The sequence below is a fragment of the Lissotriton helveticus genome, chromosome 4_1, assembly GCF_964261635.1.
Source record: "Lissotriton helveticus chromosome 4_1, aLisHel1.1, whole genome shotgun sequence".
Lineage (NCBI taxonomy): Eukaryota > Metazoa > Chordata > Amphibia > Caudata > Salamandridae > Lissotriton > Lissotriton helveticus.
In genome coordinates, this window is record NC_136063.1 from 490,143,079 (window position 1) to 490,163,951 (window position 20,873).

Genomic DNA, 20,873 nt, shown 5'->3' on the forward strand with positions numbered 1-20,873 from the left:
GTAGCAGTTGCTCCGCCCACGGCGAAACCTCATGATCCTACATATGGACTTTCGTTCCGCCTCTGTCTCCCATTGGCTAGCTCCATAAATGGAGGCTAGCCATTGGGAGACAGGCTGTCAATCACGCTTTCTCGAGAAAACGCGATTCGGGGGCGTTTCTCGGGCTTTTTTTAAGTCCCGCCCCTTTGTCCTGGGCCGCGCTGTCATTGGCTTGCGGCCCGGGACACCCCTGTGACGTCATTTCCCGGGCCGTGCTGTGATTGGCTGCCGGCCCGGGACCTGACTTGTTTTCAAAGCTCTCTTTTCCATCAAACTTCTTTAAGATCGCTCTCTCAGTGCCTTCGATTTTAATGTGCCACAGTTAATGATATCTTTTGGGATTCGAGTCGACCAGGACGCTTATAGTTTGACACAGTTTATTAAACACTAGACCGCATGGAACTAAAATTTTGCAGATACGTCAGTAGAATGATGATTGAGTTCACCTAATATGGCTTCCCCAGCCTCGCACTCGCCCTAAAAACGCACACTTTGTCTCGTTTCTTAAATGTTTCGCTAAACCGTTCCGATCATTTACATCTACGGAAGATGAAGCAAGAACAGGGACAATAAAAAAGAAATCAAACTCATTTGACGTCTTTGAAACGTGGATGTATGGAGCGTCTGGCTATTGACTGTGCCTTCCTCCAATTACAAACTAACTTTTTTCAGGAAAAAAATGTGCTTTCCTGCTGTGCGTCTCTTTTCTTTACATTAAAAGCTTTCGGCTCTTTAAAATGGATTGTAAACCAAAACGTAGTCTTCTATTGTAGTGGGATCTGACGCCAGGTAAAGTACGCGCTATACACCCTAAAACATGGAGCACTTGAGATATCGTCGGGGTGACGTTTGTGTAAGCGACTGTCATGAGCCAATCAGCCTTCCTGTCCGGAGCGTCACTCTCCTAACTGAGCCTATTGCAAGAGTCGCGCTTTTATCGTATCCTTTCCTTCCAAAATGGCATCCACTGCACCGACATTTGGTTCCACAGCCTCTCCAGCGGCAGTTCCAGCAGCAACTGCACCTGGTGTACTGATCGGACCAGTGGTGCGGGTACACCCTGTGGTGTTGGCTTCAATAGTTGACAGTTTCGAGAGACGGAATGAGGGAGCCGCCCGCGCGATCGGGACTTTGTTAGGTGAGGAGGCTGGTAAAGTGATGTCTGCCGCACTCATGTAGCCAGCGGGAATATGGGTCCGTAACAATTTACCGACGTGGCCATGTTTAAGTCAGGCACGTGAAACTCACTTCATCGATGACAATTGGAGGATATTTCATAGCCGTGTTAGGTTTAGAAACGCTAAGAGGCCTTTTAAGTAAAGAAATAAAGGGCCTAAGGAAACCGAAAAGCCCAACACACATGGTTGACCACAGCTGCAAAGTTTTTAGAATGCGCATGTGTTGCATTTCATTGATTTCAACGTACCTGTCATGTGGCTGCCACTTATTGCCGATTGTGTGACATTTCAAAACGTTTGTGGGAGGGGTGCTGCTCGTCAGAGAGCTTTAAATTCTAACATTCCTATTTTTTATTTATTTATATTAATAACGTTTTATATAGCACTAGCTAGACCAGTGGGTATCCGAGCGCTTTCTCCTTGTCACCACCTTTCTTTGCAATCTCTCACTGTTTGGCACCTACGCCCATCTGCATATTTAACACACATCTCCTCCTTCTCTTTTCAATCCCTCCTTATGCATGTATTGTATTTTGTTATTCTAATTTACCACACAAACTACCACCCACTTCCTATCTTCTTACTTTCTCACTATTTTCCTTTCAGTTGGCACTGTCAATATTTCAGTAGCAGTGTTCCGCCTTTACACACTTTAAATGCAATTGGCACCTGTGTCCATTGCTCTTCGTGCTCAGAGTGGCCAAGTATTGGTTGAGCATGTAGTTTGAACAGCTCTATGAGACCCCCCCTCCTCCCCAAGACAGGCTCTCTCATTGCCTTCAGCCTGAACTCCAGAGCTCTGTTATTGCACACCCACACAAGAGCCTGAAGATATCTAGGCACCTAGCGGCAACTAATTTCATAGTATAAGCTATACAAGCATCACATTTTTATTAGACTTAACTTTTTCAAAGGCGAGACCCCACCCCCGCTCTTCTTCGTTGTGCTGGTGTCCGTTACCCCCACCCCCGCTCTTCCTGGTTGTGCTGGTGTCCGTCACCCCGCCCCCGCCACACCTCCCCTTCTTCCTGATTGTGCTGGTGTCTGTCCCCCCCACCCCCGCTCTTCCTGGTTGTGCTGGTGTCTGTCCCCCCCACCCCCGCTCTTCCTGGTTGTGCTGGTGTCTGTCCCCCCCACCCCCGCTCTTCCTGGTTGTGCTGGTGTCCGTCCCCCCACCCCGCTCTTCCTGGTTGTGCTGGTGTCCGTCCACCCCACCCCCGCTCTTCCTGGTTGTGCTGGTGTCCCCCCCCTCACCCTGCTCTTCCTGGTTGTGCTGGTGTCCGTCCCCCCCACACCCCCGCTCTTCTTCGTTGTGCAGGTGTCCGTCCCCCCCACTCTCTGTGTGAGGGTGGCTCTGTGTAGGTGGCTCTGTGTGTGTGAGGGTGGCTCTATGTGAATGACTGTGGGTGGCTCTGTGTGTGTGTGTGTGTGTGGCTCTCTGTGTGGCTGTGTCTGTGTGTGTGTGTGGCTCTGTGTGTGTGTTTGTGCAAATGCAATAGGTCTCGCATTTGTGAGAGATTAAGCTATTGGCATTGTAAATGGCAACGCCATTTATTTATCTGTTTTCAAAACCAACACATAAATACAAAATTTGTCATTTACAATGCCAATAGCTCTAACTTTTAAAAAGGCGAAACCGTTGCATTGTAAATGCTTGTTTTAATTACTGCCTTTCGTGATAATGTAGGTATATTTGTTAGACCTCTACTGGTGGTAGTTTATATTTATCCAGCTGCTGTAAAACTTAGTTTCAGACAATGTTGCCTGGGCATATACGTCTCCTGAGCCTTCTTAATTATTTTTACAGTATTATTACCTGCTGCCGTTCCGTCTAAGAAGTAATTCATTTGATAAATACCCACCACAGCCACTAACGAAGTGAGGCCTCAATGCAGTCGTATATGGCAATGGGGAGTAGACTGCTGTAAGTTAAATAACATTCTGATGGAAATTCACAAACTTTTTACCCAACCCATATAGAAGAACTAGAATAATCTTGGCCTTGGAGACGACTAATGTAAGACCCACTGCTCCCCCTTTATAAAAGTCACATTAAACCTATTTATTGCCCTAATTACACACACAATTATCTTAACTTCTCTATATGATTTTCCCATTTCAAGGCTTTGCCAAATGTCACACCTAGGTATGTGCATTCTGAAACCTCTTCTAGTTTAGTGCCTCCTATTGTTCAGATGTATTTGGATTTTCGTCGCCCAAATGTCATGCCCTGCTTTTATTAAAATGAATGCAGAGAATATATACTGCATTAAATAGTTTAGTGTGGAGTGATCCATAGGAGACGGAAGGGCATTGCGTCTCAGGTCCCGGGCACCCAAACCAATCCCTATACCCAATTCAGGGGATAGGTGCAGTCGCTTTTGCCCCATAGCCTGTGTGTACTTGTTCATTAATATACTGCATTAAATGATTGGGTTCTGCTCAGATGTCTTTTTAATCCTTTCCGGGTAGTTGACAGGATAAGATAACTAATCATCTGCATATGATAAAAATTGAATTTTAGTTCCTTGTAGCTTTAGGGCTTTATCCAAGGAATGTACTAAAGTATCCGTTCGGTCAGATGCGTATGGGATAGAGAGAAGCGGAGCCAGGCTACATCGTGGTTTCAGCCCACTGTAGGTGTACATTTTCAGGGATAAACCATTGCCATCTGACAACTTTACTCTCACCCAGTTGTTACTATGCAATTCAATGATGAGCTGTAAAAGACACTAATTTAGTTTGAAATCCTGTCTGGTGGAAGGAGGGGTAGTAGGAATAAGTAAGAAAGTCTCCAAACACGGATGTAAAGGTACCACCAGACTTGAAACCTCAAAAGGGTTAGCCATCTATGAAAGACAGATGCACATGTTTTTTTAAATTGTACGCAATCATAACTATTGAGCTGACAATGTCCTTGGGCCTTTTTAATTTGTTTTAGCTGCGGCAAAAGCACGGTGCACATGTTAACTGCGCCGCCCATTGAGAAGAAAATGAGTTACTTACCTGTAACTACGGTTTGCCAGTATTGGTATCTTTCATAGATTCACATGCATGAATCCTCCCAGTCGTCGCAGTGGGAGTCCCATGGCATACATATGAAAGCAGTAAATAGGCTACAATGCAATGAACAGTCACTGCAATACCCTATCCGTTTTCTTTTGTAAAAAACAAACTTAAGTAGCAGCCAATCAGGCGACCACACCCTCTAGAACGATCCCAAGAGAGGCTAGGTTCCTCAGATTTTCAAGCACAAATGTGAAACTTTACACCTTGAGGAAATAAGGAAAGCCTTAGGGGAGGAGGGTGGGTCACATGTGAATCTATGAAAGATACCACTACTGGAGAACCATAGACACAGGTAAGCAACTCATTTTCTTCTCCAGTGTTGGATCTTTCATAGATTCACATGCTTGAATCAGTAGCTAGCAGTTGCATGGACAAATATGTATAGAAACAATTATATATATATATATATATATATATATATATACACACACATACATACACACACACACATATATACCCTTAGAGGACGATTGGTAACAATTTACATGCAAATTCTGAAACATATATAAGATATAATGTAGCTTTTATTTATATATATATATATATATATATATATATATATATATATATATATATATATATATATATATATATATATTTTTTTTTGAACAAATGGAGCAGCACATCCAGGATTTTTTAAAGCTACTTTATTGAAGCTTTCACCCCACCAACGGTGGGGTGAAAGCTTCAATAAAGTAGCTTTAAAAAATCCTGGATGTGCTGCTCCATTTGTTCAAAAATAATAATTGGGTCTGGATCCGACCCCTGAGCAAGCACACGCTGTGGAGCGCTCTCAAACTCCTGCTGGATCACATTGTTTTGGGATATATATATATATATATATATATATATATTTTGTTTTTGTTTTTTTTGTTTACCAAAGGCTCTGCAGCAGGAAAGCACACGACAGCAGGTAGGTAATAAACCATTTATTTGCAATGCAGGGGCGATTCCACATTCGTCATTTTTCTCCTGATCGCCAACGCGTTTCGATGCTGTCCGCATCTTCTTCTTGGGAGGAGAGTTGCATGCAGAAAGTAAGGGTCACATGGTCCCGCTTATCAGCTGCCTTTAATTGGTGCAGTGTTACTCGCTTTGTAGCGTCATTCCTCTCAGTGAGTTCTGTGACTTGCAGTACACCCTCTAGTTTTACCCACAGTGGGTTCCGCAACAGTTCTCCTTAATATAACCAGTATGCAGTGATAGTGACAGAATCACTGCGACGTCAGGCACTCCAGTGTGCCCCGAATGGTAAATACACCCCCGTTAGTGAAGCATAATGCTGTGCCGTCTTCTGACGCGGTTAAGTCCTCGCCACGACGGCCCCTTGCACCAGTGGCTCCTTCCTTCAATTCCAGGTGGTGCTCTCCTCACGACGAAGCTGTTGTGTGAAATTTTGTTTACCAAAGGCTCTGCAGCAGGAAAGCACACGAAGACGGCACAGCAGTATGCACGGTGGACAAGTCTGTGAAGTTCAGGGCGACCTCGGACCCTGATATATATATATATATATATATATATATATATATATATATATATAACCTACTGGCGGTCGCCAGTAGGTAGTTATAGTTAGGATCGTTTTCCATAGGAAATCCGCAACATTCTATTGGGAATAACTTTGGCGCCGAATGAGGGATCTGTCTGTAATTTTCCTTAACTTTGCCTCGCTGCGCTCCGCTCTTTTCCTGAAAGTTTTGGGGGGGATCCGTCAAGCGGGGGCCGAGATAAAAGGGGGGTCCCAAAACGTGTTTCCCCCATGTTAATTTCCATAGGGCGGTTGGACTCACTTTTAGCCCGAACAGCTGAATGGATTTCCACCAAACTTGGCAAAATTGTAGGGACTGGTACTCCGATGTACCTTTGCTATGTCTCATGATATATGCTCCAGTGGTTTTTACGAAAATTAACTTTGAAAAAATATATATTGGGCTACATTGGGCTATATATATGTTAGAGCCCAAATGTAGCCCAATGTAGCCCAAAGATGGCCACCAGAGACAAAAAAAAACAAATGTAGCCCAAATATCAGCCAGATGTAGCCCATCTGTAGCCCAATGACAGAATGTCCCAGAGTGTTCTAAAGAACAACTAGAGCGCTAACAGTCTTACTTATGACAAAAGTATGGCACACCTTAAGTCATCTTGATTGGAATAAAGTGTTAACACTTAAAACATTTAATTTGCAAAGGAACAAAATGAGGGTGTTCATTTTGCCATAGAAATTATGATTAGTGCTGAAGAAAGAAAAATTAGGGCACATTTTGAGTGACTTCTCAAATCCTCCTATATTTCATTAAAAAAATTCTGATATGCAATCTCCCAAGATGGCCACCAGAGACAAAAGAGCCCAAATGTAGCCCAAATATCAGCCAGATGTAGCCCAACTATAGCCCAATGACAGAATGTCCCAGAGCGTTCTAAAGAACAACTAGAACGCTAACAGTCTTACTTATGACAAAAGTATGGCACACCTGAAGTCATCTTGATTGGAATAAAGTGGTAACACTTAATACATTTAATTTGAAAAGGAACAAAATGAGGGGTTTCATTTTGCCATAGAAATGTTATATATATATATATATTCACTGGAAAAACCATAGGTTACACACCAGTTATAGTTAGGAATTAGCATTTAAAAAACCTTTGAAATTCACTGAAAAAACCATAGGTTTCACACCAGTTACAGTTAGCTGGAAATTTTACTCGCATAAAACGATTGAAATTCCCACGTTATAGTTAGTTGGACTCACTATAACTTGCACGTTTGCAATGCACTGCTGATGACGTCACATATTACATCACTCATGCATATATTTAAATATTTAAACATTACTCGCTAATATATGTATTCACTAAGATACACTTAATAAGCCAGTTAACCAATCAATTTTTTTTTAAAAACACTGTCATGAGTGATGTAATATGTGACGTCATCAGCAGTGCATTGCAAACGTGCAAGTTATAGTGAGTCCAACTAACTAAAACGTGGGAATTTCAATGGTTTTATGCGAGTAAAATTTCCAGCTAACTATAACTGGTGTGAAACCTATGGTTTTTTCAGTGTATGTATGTATATATATATATATATATATATATATATATATATATATATATATATATATATATATATATATATATATATATATCACCAAGTTGCCACCAGCTTTTACCAAAGCACTCGACATTGCTCTGCCATCCAGCCTTCCTTTCACAAGCATGCCTTCCTGCTTCACATAACTTGGTTTGCCTGACGCGTTTCAGGGTCAAAGACCCCGTCTTCAGAGGCTGCAAAAATGACACTTGGAGATCTCTTTACTTTTCATTTCCGGCGCTTTAATTAACAAGCCCCCCAGTGGGCGCTGGCTCAGTGCATCGTCAGACTGGTGATTGATGGGACTTGTAGGCCATAAAGAGACTATTAATTGTTTCTTTCAGTAAGTCCAAGTATGCATTTAATATTATGCTTTAAAAATACCTTGGTAGGCTGTGTCACACTCGGCATGCTGAATTAAAGTGGAGCGCTGTGCCATGTAATCCAAAATCGTTTTTAGACTCAGGCCTCGCACTGCTGCATACAGTTTTTCTTCCAGCAGGCGATGGTGCTTTGGTCACGACAGGGCTGTCGTGCAGAAATTGTTCACCAAGTTGCCACCAGCTTTTACCAAAGCACTCGACATTGCTCTGCCATCCAGCCTTCCTTTCACAAGCATGCCTTCCTGCTTCACATAACTTGGTTTGCCGGACGCGTTTCAGGGTCAAAGACCCCGTCTTCAGAGGCTGCAAAAATGACACTTGGAGATCTCTTTACTTTTCATTTCCGGCGCTTTAATTAACAAGCCCCCCAGTGGGCGTTGGCTCAGTGCATCGTCAGACTGGTGATTAATGGGACTTGTAGGCCATAAAGAGACGATTAATTGTTTCTTTCAGTAAGTCCAAGTATGCATTTAATATTATGCTTTAAAAATACCTTGGTAGGCTGTGTCACACTCGGCATGCTGAATTAAAGTGGAGCGCTGTGCCATGTAATCCAAAATCGTTTTTAGACTCAGGCCTCGCACTGCTGCATACAGTTTTTCTTCCAGCAGGCGATGGTGCTTTGGTCATGACAGGGTTGTCGTGCAGAAATTGTTCACCAAGTTGCCACCAGCTTTTACCAAAGCACTCGACATTGCTCTGCCATATATATATATTTATTTATATTAAGGATTAAGAGGGGACCCGAAGGGGCATCTTTAACGTCTTCCACTGGGGCTCCTGTAGCGTTGTGCACAGTACCGAGCTACCCGCATACATCTTGGACTATTCTGAGCATGACCCTTGGCAGCACTTACCTGGGAACTAATGGTGCATCCTGGGTGTTTGAGTCCTGGATCGATTAAGGACCTGTACAATCTAGTGATTTCACCTGCGGAGGGGCGGAGCGGACATTGCACCTATCAGCATGCAGCAAGGTACATTAATATGCACAGCGCAAGCAATTCCCTAAGACACACCACGGCGCTGACGAAGGCCTGATAAGGTCGAAATGCATTTGCCAAACTTGAGAAATAAAGGTGTTGCCTCTAATCCCCTCGTGGCTTCTGCTTCTTTCATTTTGAGAGGAGTTTTCCTGCATTTGCTTCACGCGCTCTCCAGAGGCGCATTACAGAGGCCCATCCTTCACAAGCTGGCCTGGAGGTTCTGGCCCCTGCTTTGTCAAGAAGTTTGTGATAGATATATATATATATATATATATATATAAATAATCAATGCTTGAGAATTCGCAAGTAAGGTACAAAAGAAAAGAAAGTGTTAACATACAATTTACCAGGTGTAGAAAACACTAGGCCTATTAGGAGATATATCACATGCAGCACTCCATATACTGCATATTGTCTTATTTGCCCGTGTGGTTTTAAGTACATAGGGAGTACCATTCATCAAACCAAGATACGTATCTTGGAACACACAAGGGCCATTAAAAACTGTGACATGACATATCCAGTAGCAAGGCATTTTATGTCCAAGCATAACAGCAATCGGGATCTACTGACTCTTTGTTTGGGATCATGTACCATTACACCCAAGTGGGGGAGATAGAATAACAAGTCTCAGAAGACTGGAATCAAGGTATATTGTAGATCTTCAAACCATAACACCACAGGGTTTGAATAGTAATGAGGAACTTTCTGCACATTTGGGGAACTGAGAAAAGTGGTTGAGGATACTCATTGGGTCTAACATTCTTTACCATTTGTGAGGTTTGTATTATAAGTGGTGACAAATCATGGACTTTCTTTGCTAATGGTATAACTAACTGATATTACATCGCTAGTAATTAACCGTTTCTGCTTATAAAAAATTGATGAAATGAAGAGAAAAAGGAAAAAAAGTTTGATGTTATAGTCCAACATATAGGGAGTGCACCAGAAATAATATGTGTTATTTGTTTATTTGTGTATTTTCGACAGTTTCTAGCATATAAATGTTTTGGTTAACAAATAACAAGGGTGATCAGCCCAATGAAAAGTAATATTGTATTGTGGAATAGTCCATACGGTTGGTATGTCCAAAAGTATGCCCATTGAGGGCAAGATATTTGAAGTGATCGCATATTTGTATTGGGGATCTCTGGGAACGAGTAGTATGTTGACCCATAGCGAATCGAAGGTTCTATCTTATCCTGGAAACGGAATATTGAGCAGTTTATGGACTTGGACATTCCGATGGGTTTGTGAAGAAACAATGGATAAATTAGGTCAAGATTTGTCCATCCGTGGGAATAATGATATTATGCAATGTCTTTGGATAATTCACTATAAAGTGGAAATGATATATTGAGAGGAAGAGCAATGCACTGAAAATATATTTAACGTGCATGAAAACGCTGTTTACCACCAACGTTTGATTCACACTGTATATTTATGTATGGACTTTGAATGTTACAAGATGGCGGGGCTGCTTGTCATCTGAGAAGCAGCCATTTATTGTTGTTTGTTAACGACAACACAGGAAATGATTGTGTTCTAAACAATAGCAGTTTCCGGCGCGCTTCACCATCGAGAAAGGAGACTGCCGAAATGCATCTGGTTGTGATACGAGTCCCGGAATAAACCTTTTGGACTCGCCCCCGTGAGTGCCTCTTACTTTTGTACTTGGCGTGCAAATTCTGAAGCATTGATATTTGCCGGCGCATCTCCAGCATGGAAGCACCCGTCCGCGAGTGCACAGACTAAAGATGCAAACTTTGGAGCTACGATATAGATATATTTATATATATTAACATAAGAAAAACAAAATTGCATAACATCATTATATGTTGGCAAAGAAGCACAATGCGTCGGAAAAACACCTCTAGTAGTAGAGGCTTACCTTATAGAAATAGAGGACATAGAACCGCCTGTCCCACAGCTGCTTCGCTGGGAGTTGCCATTTCTACTCAATAATGCCGCGTGAAAGTATGAACACTCTTCCATGTAGCAGCACCGCAAATCTTGTCTAGTGGTACTCCAGCGAAAAGAGCAGTAGAAGAGGAAACTGCCATCGTAGAATGTGCCTTGGTCTTGATTATAAGTGTTTTACCCGTCTTAGTATGACAGAGCCGAATAGCAGCATGGATGCATTGTGCAATATTTCTTTTGTGACAGCAGAACCCAGTCTTAGAGACCCATAAGATACTAGCAGTTGATCCGTTCTGCGTAGCTGCTTTGTTTGTTGCAAATAAAACTGAAGGCATCGTTTGACATCCAAAGAGTGGAGAGATTTCTCCGCCGCTGAAGAAGGATGCAGCATAAAAGTGTGCTGAATAACAGGTTCATTAAGGTGAAACTGAGATGGGACCTTCGATAGGAACTTAGGATTTGTCCTAGCATAACATAGTCCTCTGTGAAGCGTAAGGAAGGCTTTTTTATGGTGAAGGCTTAAATTTCACTTACTCTCCTTGCAGAGGTAAGCGCAAGAAGCAATGCCACTTTCCAAGTGAGAAACTTGAGCTCAATTTTGTGAATTGGCTCAAACGGTGGCTTCATTAACTGAGACAGGACTACATTAAGGCGCCATTCCGGCGAGGAGGACGAATGGGGGGATAAGTCTTGAAAAATCCCTTCATGAACTGTTTAATGATGCAAGAGGAGCAGAGAGAGGAAGTATTGGACGTGTGTGTGTGTATCGGGAGAGGGCTGAGAGGTGGACCCTTATTGATTCAAGCGCCAGACCTGAATTTGCCTGGGATAAGAGGTAAGGCAAGATTTGTTCTGGAGATGAGAGAAGACGGTGAATGACATTTCGAAGGCACCAAGAACAAAACCTTTTCCAATTTTAGTCTGTGTGCTTTAGTAGTAGAATCAGCTCTAGCTCTGGACAAGATATTTCTACAGTCTTGAGGAATGACTAAATCTTTGAGCTCATTGAACTCTGGTTCCATGCATGCAATTGTAGAGAAGCTGGGTGCGGATGCAGGATTTGACCTCTGTTCATGGTTAGCAGAGTGGTTGACACTGGAGGGCGATAAGGCTTGAATTGTGACAGCACAAGTAGCTCCGTGAACCAATGCTGGTGGTCCAACATGGAGCAATGAGGATCAGCTGGCACGGTTCTCGTTTCATTTTCATCAGCACTCTGGAGATAAAAGGGCATGGGGGAAAATCGTACGCAAAGATTCCTGATCATCTTATCGAAAACGCATTCCCCCTGAAGTTCCCTGCTAGTGAAGAACCGGCATTTATGGTTCTCTCGAGATGCAAATAGATCTAAGTTGGGTGTTTTCCATTTCTGGAAGATGGAATCGAGAATCAGCTGACGGAGTTCCCACTTGTGATTTGTTTGATGTAATCTGCTCAAGGTGTCTGCCAGTTTGTTCTTTACTCCTGAGAGATGCTCCGCCTTGATGGATATGTGATGCAGTAGTGCCCATTCCCAGACTGTTTGAGCTTCCAAAGATAGTATTCTAGACCTCGTTCCTCCCTGCTTGTTGAGATAAAGCATGCAGGTGGTGTTGTCTGTACGGATGAGGACTGAGGATGCTCTTATTCTTGAGAGAAATGACTTAAGGGCTAGAAAAATTGCTCTCAGTTCCAGAAAATTGAAATGCATTTTGGACAGATAGACTCCATTTGCCACTTATTTAGAGGTCCTTGAAGATGCGCTCCCCATCCTTCCAATGACGCATCTGTGGTCAGAATGAACGCTGGAAAAGGAGAGAGGAATGACAGTCCCAGATGGAGAGATTGTTGGTGGACTGCCACCAAGAACTCGCCTCTCTCAGGATCGGTGTTATCCGAATGATATCGTCGAATGATCCGGTTATCTGAAGCCATTGTCTGTCCAATTGCTCCTGAAAGAGTCATCCTTAGAGGTGTGTGAAGCACCATGAGGATGGCAGAAGATATCATGCAGAGAAAGGATTTGAGGAGACAGACAGATGCAAACTCACTTTTGTAGAGATTGTGAGCCAGAGATAGAATGGTATTCCGTCTTTCTGTGGATATGAATGCCTTGTATTTGAGGGTATCCAACGTTGCTCCTAGAAACGTTATCCGTTGAGACAGTATTAGAACTGAGTTTTGATGATTGATTACCAACCCTAGAGAGCAGAAGAGACTTAGGCAGAGGGAGATAGCATCCAAGGCCTGATGAAGAGGAGCCCTCACTAAACAATCGTCAAGATATGGGAATATCTCTGGGCCTTTTAATCGCAGATATGCTGCCACAGGAGCAATATACTTAGTGAAAACCAGAGCAGCTGAGCAAAGGCCAAAAGGAAAGCACCTTGAATTGATAGTGTACACCTGCCACAGTGAAACAGAGGAATTTTTGATGCTTGGGAGGAAAAGGGATATGGAAATATGTGTCCTGCAAATCCAGGCTTGCCAGAAAATCTGAATGGTTCAGAAGCTGTAATATCTCCTGGAGGGTTACCATGCGAAAGGATTTTTTCTGCAGGTATTTGTTGAGCTTTCTGAGGTCTAGAATGGGACCCCATTCTCCCAACGTCTTCACCAGGAAGAAACAGGAGTAGAGGCCTCTTCCTCTCGGAGAGTGTGGCACACATTCTATTGCTACCTTTTGGAGCATAGTCAATGTCTCCTTCTTTAGCAATTGAAGATGGGGTGGTATTGATTTCTAAGGCTGATGAGGAGGTGGTGCTGTGGTAAACTCTAGGATATGACCATATTTTAATATATCCAGCACCCATTTGTCTGTTATTTTCTGCCATTGGCCTAAATAACGACAGAGGGGAATTTTCTTGAATGAAGTAATTGAGGGAAGAGCGGCAGGGGGCGAGGCCTCGTCATTGTTTTATGACAGCATCTCTGTATTAAACTTGTTGGTTCCGCATGGGCTGTCTGGAGTAAGCCGCCTGTGGTGGCGCACAGTATTGTTGTTGATGCTGGTATGAAGGACGAAAAGAGGTGTAAGCCTGAGGCTGGTATCTCTGGTAACCACCTCAAAATTAACAGGCTCATCTGCCACGTGACCCACGAAAGGGAGTCTTTCTGTTTTGGAGCGTGCCCAAAACCTTAGCTGTGTCCATCTTAATAGTTTGTAATGCGTCATCAATATGTTTTACAAAAAGTGTTTCACCATCAAATGGCATGTCCAAAATGTTGCTTTGCACCTCAGGGCGGAACGTTGTTGCCTTCAGCCAACTCTGACGCCTGAGGACAGCCGCACAAGTGAGCTGACGAATGCCAAGGAAGCCACATCCATAGGAGCATCAATAATTTCTGATGCAGATTTTTCGACTTCAAGAAGGATCTTTCTTGCTTCTAGTCTTTTATCGTCCGGAAGGCGATCCATGCAAGGAGAGATATCGGACCACATCTGGCGGTCGTATCTTGCCAATATCACTAGAGCGTAGGCTGCACGCACCGCAGTACCTGAAGTCGTTATAAATCTCTTGCCAATGTTATCAGGCGGTGCAGTGATAGGTGCTAAAGGATTTCTTGATATCCATTGGGCAGCCTGTTAGATAGGATGTTCTACCAGACAAGTTGAAGCCTAATCAGGAGCTCTATATTTTTGTCAATCCTGGGCAAGACCAGGATAACTGTGGCGGGTGTCCTCATTACTTTTACACCTTCCTCCCATCTGTAATGGGAATCGATCTCACAGTCTTTCTTGACGAATCCTTTAATCACAGAGAAAACAGTCAGACTGTTTGACTGCCATTGACAACTGAAAACGGGAAGCCGCTCTTTCTACTGGTGCGTGGAAGCAGTCAATGTCTTCTGGTGGAGAATCCTCAGTTGCAGGAGGTGGAGAAGCAGGGGTTGAAATAACATAGTCCTCCCATTCGTCACCTATTTAACCATCTTTCTGAGGTTGACCCTCATCAATTTCTCCATCATCAGAAGTGCCCTGATGTTACTGTGGCAAACGAGCAGGTGCTGGTGGGGTTGGAGGAGCAGCTGTTGAAGAAAAACTAGTGCGGTAGTCATGCAACAAATCTTGTAGGTCCTGAACCACAGCCACAGGAAGGTGGACCACAGGCTCACTAACAGGATCCATATATTGAATTTTTGCATGTGGAGGGTGATATTCCTGCTGATAGTCATCCTCATCTTCGTCTTGATATTTCACATGAAGGTGAGAGGGACTGTGGGCAGGGCCATACATTCCATCATCATCAGACTCCTATAAAAATGTTGAGGGTGGTAGAGGGGAGATTACTGCAGGATTCTGGAAAAAAAGCCTTGTCGGCGGTGTCGTCAATGAGAACGTTGTCGAAGGATATATAGGCGTGAGTTGCAACGTTGACAGTCGCTTAAGACCAGGCGTGGGATAAAGCTCCATCAGTATCGTCGATGATGCCAAAGAGGTAGTCGCTGACGAGGAGGTTGTGGTTGTCCGAGTTGCCGTGGATGAGGACGACATTGCCGGATATATAGGCGTGAGTTGCAACGTTGACAGTCGCTTACGACCAGGTGTGGGATGAAGCGTTGTTATTGTCATCAACACCAGCGGTGTCTGAGTCGTCGACAAGGACATGATAGGAGCGGATGAAGAAATAGTCGTCAGTATCGTCGACAATGCCAAAGAGGTAGTCTTCGACGAGGAAGTGGAGGTCGTCAAGGGAACCAATGCTGTCGACGAGGAGGTAGCCGTTGTTGTCCGAGTCGCCATCGAGGAGGTCATCGGCGGATATATAGGAGTAAGTTGTAACGTTGATGGTTACTTGCGACCAGGCGTGGAATGAAGCGTCAGTTTCGTCAATGGCAGTGGTGTCTGTGTCGTCGTCGAGGACATGATCGGAGCGGATGAAGAAATCGTCAGTATCGTCGACGATGCAGAAGAGGGGGGCCGACGGGGTCGTAGACTAGGAAGTGGAGGTCGACGGACCCAACGTCGTCGACGAGGACACCGATAAGGAGGTCTTCGTCGGTGGTGTTGAAGCCTTCGTCTTTGCTGGAAGCGTCTGTAGCAGAGCTGTCGAGGATTGCAAAGTCGTATCAAGTCGTTGACGATGTAGTTTTCTACGAATAGGTAGGTGAGCCACGTCCAGGTGATTTTTGTGTCGATGGGTATCCAGATGATAACACCGTCGACGATAAAAGCTTTCTAGAGACTGTAATCTTCATGGATGGTTCTGAAGATTGTTTTTCATGTTAATGGCTTGTCTCCTCAGTAGGAAATGAATGCTATCCTTTTAGTGAGGTGCCTGCATCTTCCTGACAAGACTTTACTGAGCAAACGTCAGGAGATTCAAGAGATCTTTCTCTCCTTGTAGATGTTTTCTAGGAAGCCTGTGAGTCAGAGCTCTACTCATTCTCAGAGGTGACGTCAGATTTACTTTTCAATCTCTGAAGTCAAATCAATAACCCACCCTCTCTGTCCTTAAGGGTTTTGGTTGAAAAAGTCCAACAAATCTTGTAGTCTTTTACCTTATGTTGAGGGTAGAGGCAGTAGATACCATTTTTATGGGGATCCTCAATATGCAGTCTCTTCTTACTGCATGTTCCACATGACCTGAAGAGACCTTTCTTTGAAGAATCTGATATTTGAGTTGGAATCTAGAAAACTATAGAAGAAATTAGCAGAGCTCAGGGAGACTCCCTTTCACACGACCTGCGGTATAAAATGTGAGGAACCTAGCCTCTCTTGGGATTATTCTAGAGGGTGCCGTTGCCCGATTGGCTGCTACTTAAGTGTGGTTCTTTTTTACAAAAGAAAATGGCCAGGCTATTGCAGTGACTGTTCATTGCACTGTAGCCTATGTTCGTATTATTTCCTGCTTTTATATGTATACCATGGGACTCCCACTGCAACGACTGGGAGGATTCAAGCATGTGAATCTATGAAAGATCCAATATTGGAGAACTTTGCACGTGAGAGCGTCCATTTTGGTCGTTCCACAAGTACTGTACTGCTAGCGGTTCAGCTGATCGGATGCACAGCGACCGGGTTCAGGGGCCAGGAACCCTGCCCCTTTCATGACAAACAAAGGTTTTCTTCCTTGACCAGCTAAACGCACTTCGTCCTGACTGCTTAGAGGCATGCCAGGCATCTGTTAACCCCAAACCTATGGGAACAGTTGCAAACGTTGCCACTTCTTCTGCAACCCAAAGGTTAACATAATGGCACAGACAATGCAGAGTGTGCTTGTTCCCTAGACGTCGAGAACGTGAATGCACAGGCAAGTGGTTATACGACCAGAAACAAATTCTGCTTTAGTATAAACTGTTGCTCACTCGCTAACCATCAGCAACATTCAAGATCTCCTGGTGGACAAATCCCCCGATGCCCTATTCTTGACAGAAATGTGGCTACACGAGGAATCTCTACCAGATGGCATCACTGCACTCACTAAAAACGATTGCATTGCCAGAAGTGACCACAAATACAAGGTAGGAGACAGTATAGCCATTGTCTTCAAAGACATCTGTCAGAGCAAAATAGTAGAGCTTCCCTTACTGGCATGCGAAGCACTATTCTTTTCGCTTGGTCTCTTGCCCAAGTTTACGGTAACTGGAGTACTAATGTACCGGCCCCCCAGTTATGTTTGGAACTGGTACCCGACCAACTCTCTCCCTGCATACTTAAAAGTACCAATTTTACCGTACTCTGAGACCTAAACATGCATTAGGAAGATGTAACTTGCAAGTTAAGTCAGGCTTTTATAGAGGATCTGGGCGCGCTGATACTCAACCTATCTAACTTGACACCCATGCAGAAGCCTGTGCATCTACTAGACCCCACGTCTTCCAATATTACAGGTCTCACAATGGAGTCCCCAATGACGCTGCTTTGGTCTAGCCACTTTGCAGAGCCCTTCTTCATACTAAATCACTTCTTACCCACTTCGATGGCAGGTAGGCCCAAAGTCATGGCCAACAATTGGGCAAAATTAGATATCCCAGGCCACAACATACACCTCCTGAACACTTCACCTCAGCCTGTACAGAAGTTTGACCTAGATCAACCCATGGTTGACAGCTGGCTCAGAGATGCAATCTTAACAGCCAAGCTTAAATCCGCATCCAGACAAAACCCCCATGCCCCCTACAGGAAGAAACAAAACTTTGTAAGAGACGATAAAGGTTTTTGTAGGAAGTTGTACAATATGAATTGAAAACTGAAACACAAAGCAGCTCTGAGCCAATATCATATGCACTGCAAAAACACTCAAGCTTCTTTTTCCTCAGATAAAGTTTCCAAGTTACAAACCACTTTTAAAAGTGGTTCAAGAAGTCTCAGACCCCATAAACACTGCTTCCAACTGCTACACTGTCACAAGCTCAATGAGAGGAGCTTGCAGACTTCTTTGTCAAGAAAGATGCAGACATTCAGCTTACCCTAGCCACAGTCAGGACAGGCAATACCCTGTCGGAGTTCAATTCCCTAATCACCAGTCCCACTAAATGGTCTACCTGGAAAGGAAATCCCTTGGTTACATAACAGTCTCCCATAAGACTGCAGTCCCTGGATCCCTAGGAATCTACTCACTGTCTGGATCTAGTGCAGGACTCGCCACAAAACCCTCTCCCCCCCCAAGCTGAGTACTCAGAGCCCGCACCTTATGCAACTTCTGAACTCCTCTCTACTCGAGGCGCAAACACCTAAAGCCTAGAAGCATGCTATGCTTCTCTCCTTGGACGCGGCCAACTGGTCCAATTTCAGACTGGTTTCCATGCTGCCGATTTTCTTTGTGGTACTAGAGAAACACGTTAACGTCCAACTTGCCACATCTGTGGAAACCCAGGATGCTTTACAATCTTCCGACTCAGGCTTCAGAGCAGGGCAAAGTACCGAATCTACCTTCAAGAAGTCACAGAACATCTAAGACGGCTCCTGGATATGGACGGGACACCTGCGCTAATTCTATTAGACCTGAAGGCGGCTTTTCACAGGGTGTTTCATGACACTCACAGAAAAACTGACCAAACTGGGACTCCTGGGGAAAGCGCTTGCATCGCTGACCTCCTTCCTAGCGGATTACAAGTTCCAGGTCCTTCGACTAATGTAGTATCCAGCTCACACTCCCTTGCCTTAGGAGTCCTGTCGGGTTCTGCCCTCAGCCCATGCTATTTAACATATATGCCCGCCCTTCGGCGGCTTGTTGGAATGCTGCGGTCTCACCCTGTTTTCATACAAAGATAACACTCATATAGTCTTCTCTCTAGTCGTACGAAAAAGAAATTCAGGAAATTCAGAGGATCGAATATCCTGCCTTGGACTTTTCCAAACATGGATGAATACCAACTCTAAAATTAAACTGCAACAAGACCGAGGTAATGATATTGGGCATAAATCCCCAGCTTTGGGGGCCTCAACACTGGCCTGCCACGTTGGCGGCTCTTCCTGAACCTGCCCATAAGGTGAGATCCTAGGCTTCTGGCTGGTCTCCACATTGTCCATGAAATCTCAGGTGGCTGAAGTAGCCTGAAACTTGTTTCGTTATTATGAAATAGCTCAAAAAGATTCTGTGGATGCTTGCTTTTTCGGCCAAAAGGACAGTCTTCCAGGCCATGATTTTATCAAGGCTAGCCTATGGCAACATCCGGTATTTAGGGCTACTAAGGCAGTTCTAAGACATCTCCAAGTGGTCCAGAACTCTACCGCCATGCATCTGTTCCGGCTCCCCAAACATGTCTCAGTGTGCGACCCCACCCCCGATTTCCCCCCTCCATGACCTTCACAGGCTCACAACAGACAAATCAATTTCAAGGCTCTCTGCTTCATGCAAAAAATCATCTCTGATTTAGGACCTCGGTATCTGCAAAAACTGGTTGTGCCCTACCACCCCTCCAGCACATTGCGCTAAAGTAACCAATTTCTTTACACAGTCCCCAGATTCATACGCACTCATATGGGTGGCTGGTCCTTTTTCGCCTTGCGCCCAAAGCTATGGCACACGCTTCCTGACACCTTGCAAAGCTGCACTTCTTTTCCCAAGGAACTGAAAACGTGGCTATTTTTGCTCATATGTCTTATTCACCTTACCTTCTCCCAAAGCTCTGGAAAACCCTAGCGGTAGCTATGTGTTATATAAGAACAAATTATTCCTAAATAATAATTACCTCCTCCTGAAAACTTGAAATATCTTACTCCAAGGAATGCTGAGAAACAAGTCTAAAATCAATCCCTTCTTCTACCACTTGCTGCTCCATTCCTAGCCTTTTCTTAATGTGAGGTTAAAAAAAGTGACTTGGGATTTCTCCAACAAGGCCTTATCTGAAATGATGGGCACGCCTAGTTTGATGCCCCACTTTGCTTTTGTTATTACCAATAGTCAGCAATTTCACACGTTCAGTCTCTCCCGCAATCAGTGAAACTGCAGGCATGTACTTCTCTATTATGTCATGAGATTAATCTGCATATTACTTAAGTCACCCGTCATGATGGAACTAAGGACAATTGAAGATTCATGAATTCGGGCATGTACAGCAAGCATAGTCTGCTATCCCTCCCCCATCGCTCTCCTCTTCACATCCATGACAACCTTTTAGTTTCTAGTTTATAAGCAAGTGATGCCCGATTAAACATTTTTGTGCACCTTCAATACAAGTGTCATACGAAGTAACTCTGTGCAGTACACAATAGCTTTTCGGCAGGTGATGCTGAATTCTTCTCATTTTATGATTGCAAACCTGCTCAGATGCAAGTGTAATACAACAATACCTACCCTTGAGTTCGGGGGTCTTCCCATTGAGTTGTTTTTGTGTTGTGATTCACAAAGTACACTCGGTCGTTTGAGTCAACTCTTCTTTCTAAAAGGAAAACACATTCATTAAATATTTGTGAACTTTAATAGTAAACTAAAAACAAAACATGGAGCAGCTACATTTGTAGACATGGAATCTTTTAACAACTTTCTATCAATTCTAAGTGAACAATAATGAAACAAGCAAAGGATCCCTCAAACAGACAGGGAAATAATATTTTTCCTCAAAGAAATATATCAATACGTTAAAAATGGAACAGAAACATATGCCATTTCAATTATTACACATCATCGTAAAACAGCTACCACCAACAATCCTAACACTGGGTGCCTATTCAGTCAGATCCCACAGTAAAAACATGTTTGGCTAACTGCAATGGCTAAAGGTAATGAGGCATACTCAAAAGGGTGTTTATGGTTGGTACTATATCTCCTTCCAGATT

General features: G+C 43.8%; 1 protein-coding gene across 2 annotated transcripts in view; it reads right to left on the reverse strand.

Annotated features, from left to right (window-relative positions):
* WWP1 (WW domain containing E3 ubiquitin protein ligase 1) overlaps positions 1-20,873 on the reverse strand; it is a 1,173,512-nt gene that overhangs the window by 751,615 nt on the left and 401,024 nt on the right. For both annotated transcript variants that reach the window (XM_078687073.1, XM_078687072.1), the window contains exon 12: positions 20,392-20,476. In XM_078687073.1, the coding sequence (XP_078543199.1) occupies positions 20,392-20,476 (85 nt within the window). The remainder of the gene's footprint in view (positions 1-20,391; positions 20,477-20,873) is intronic.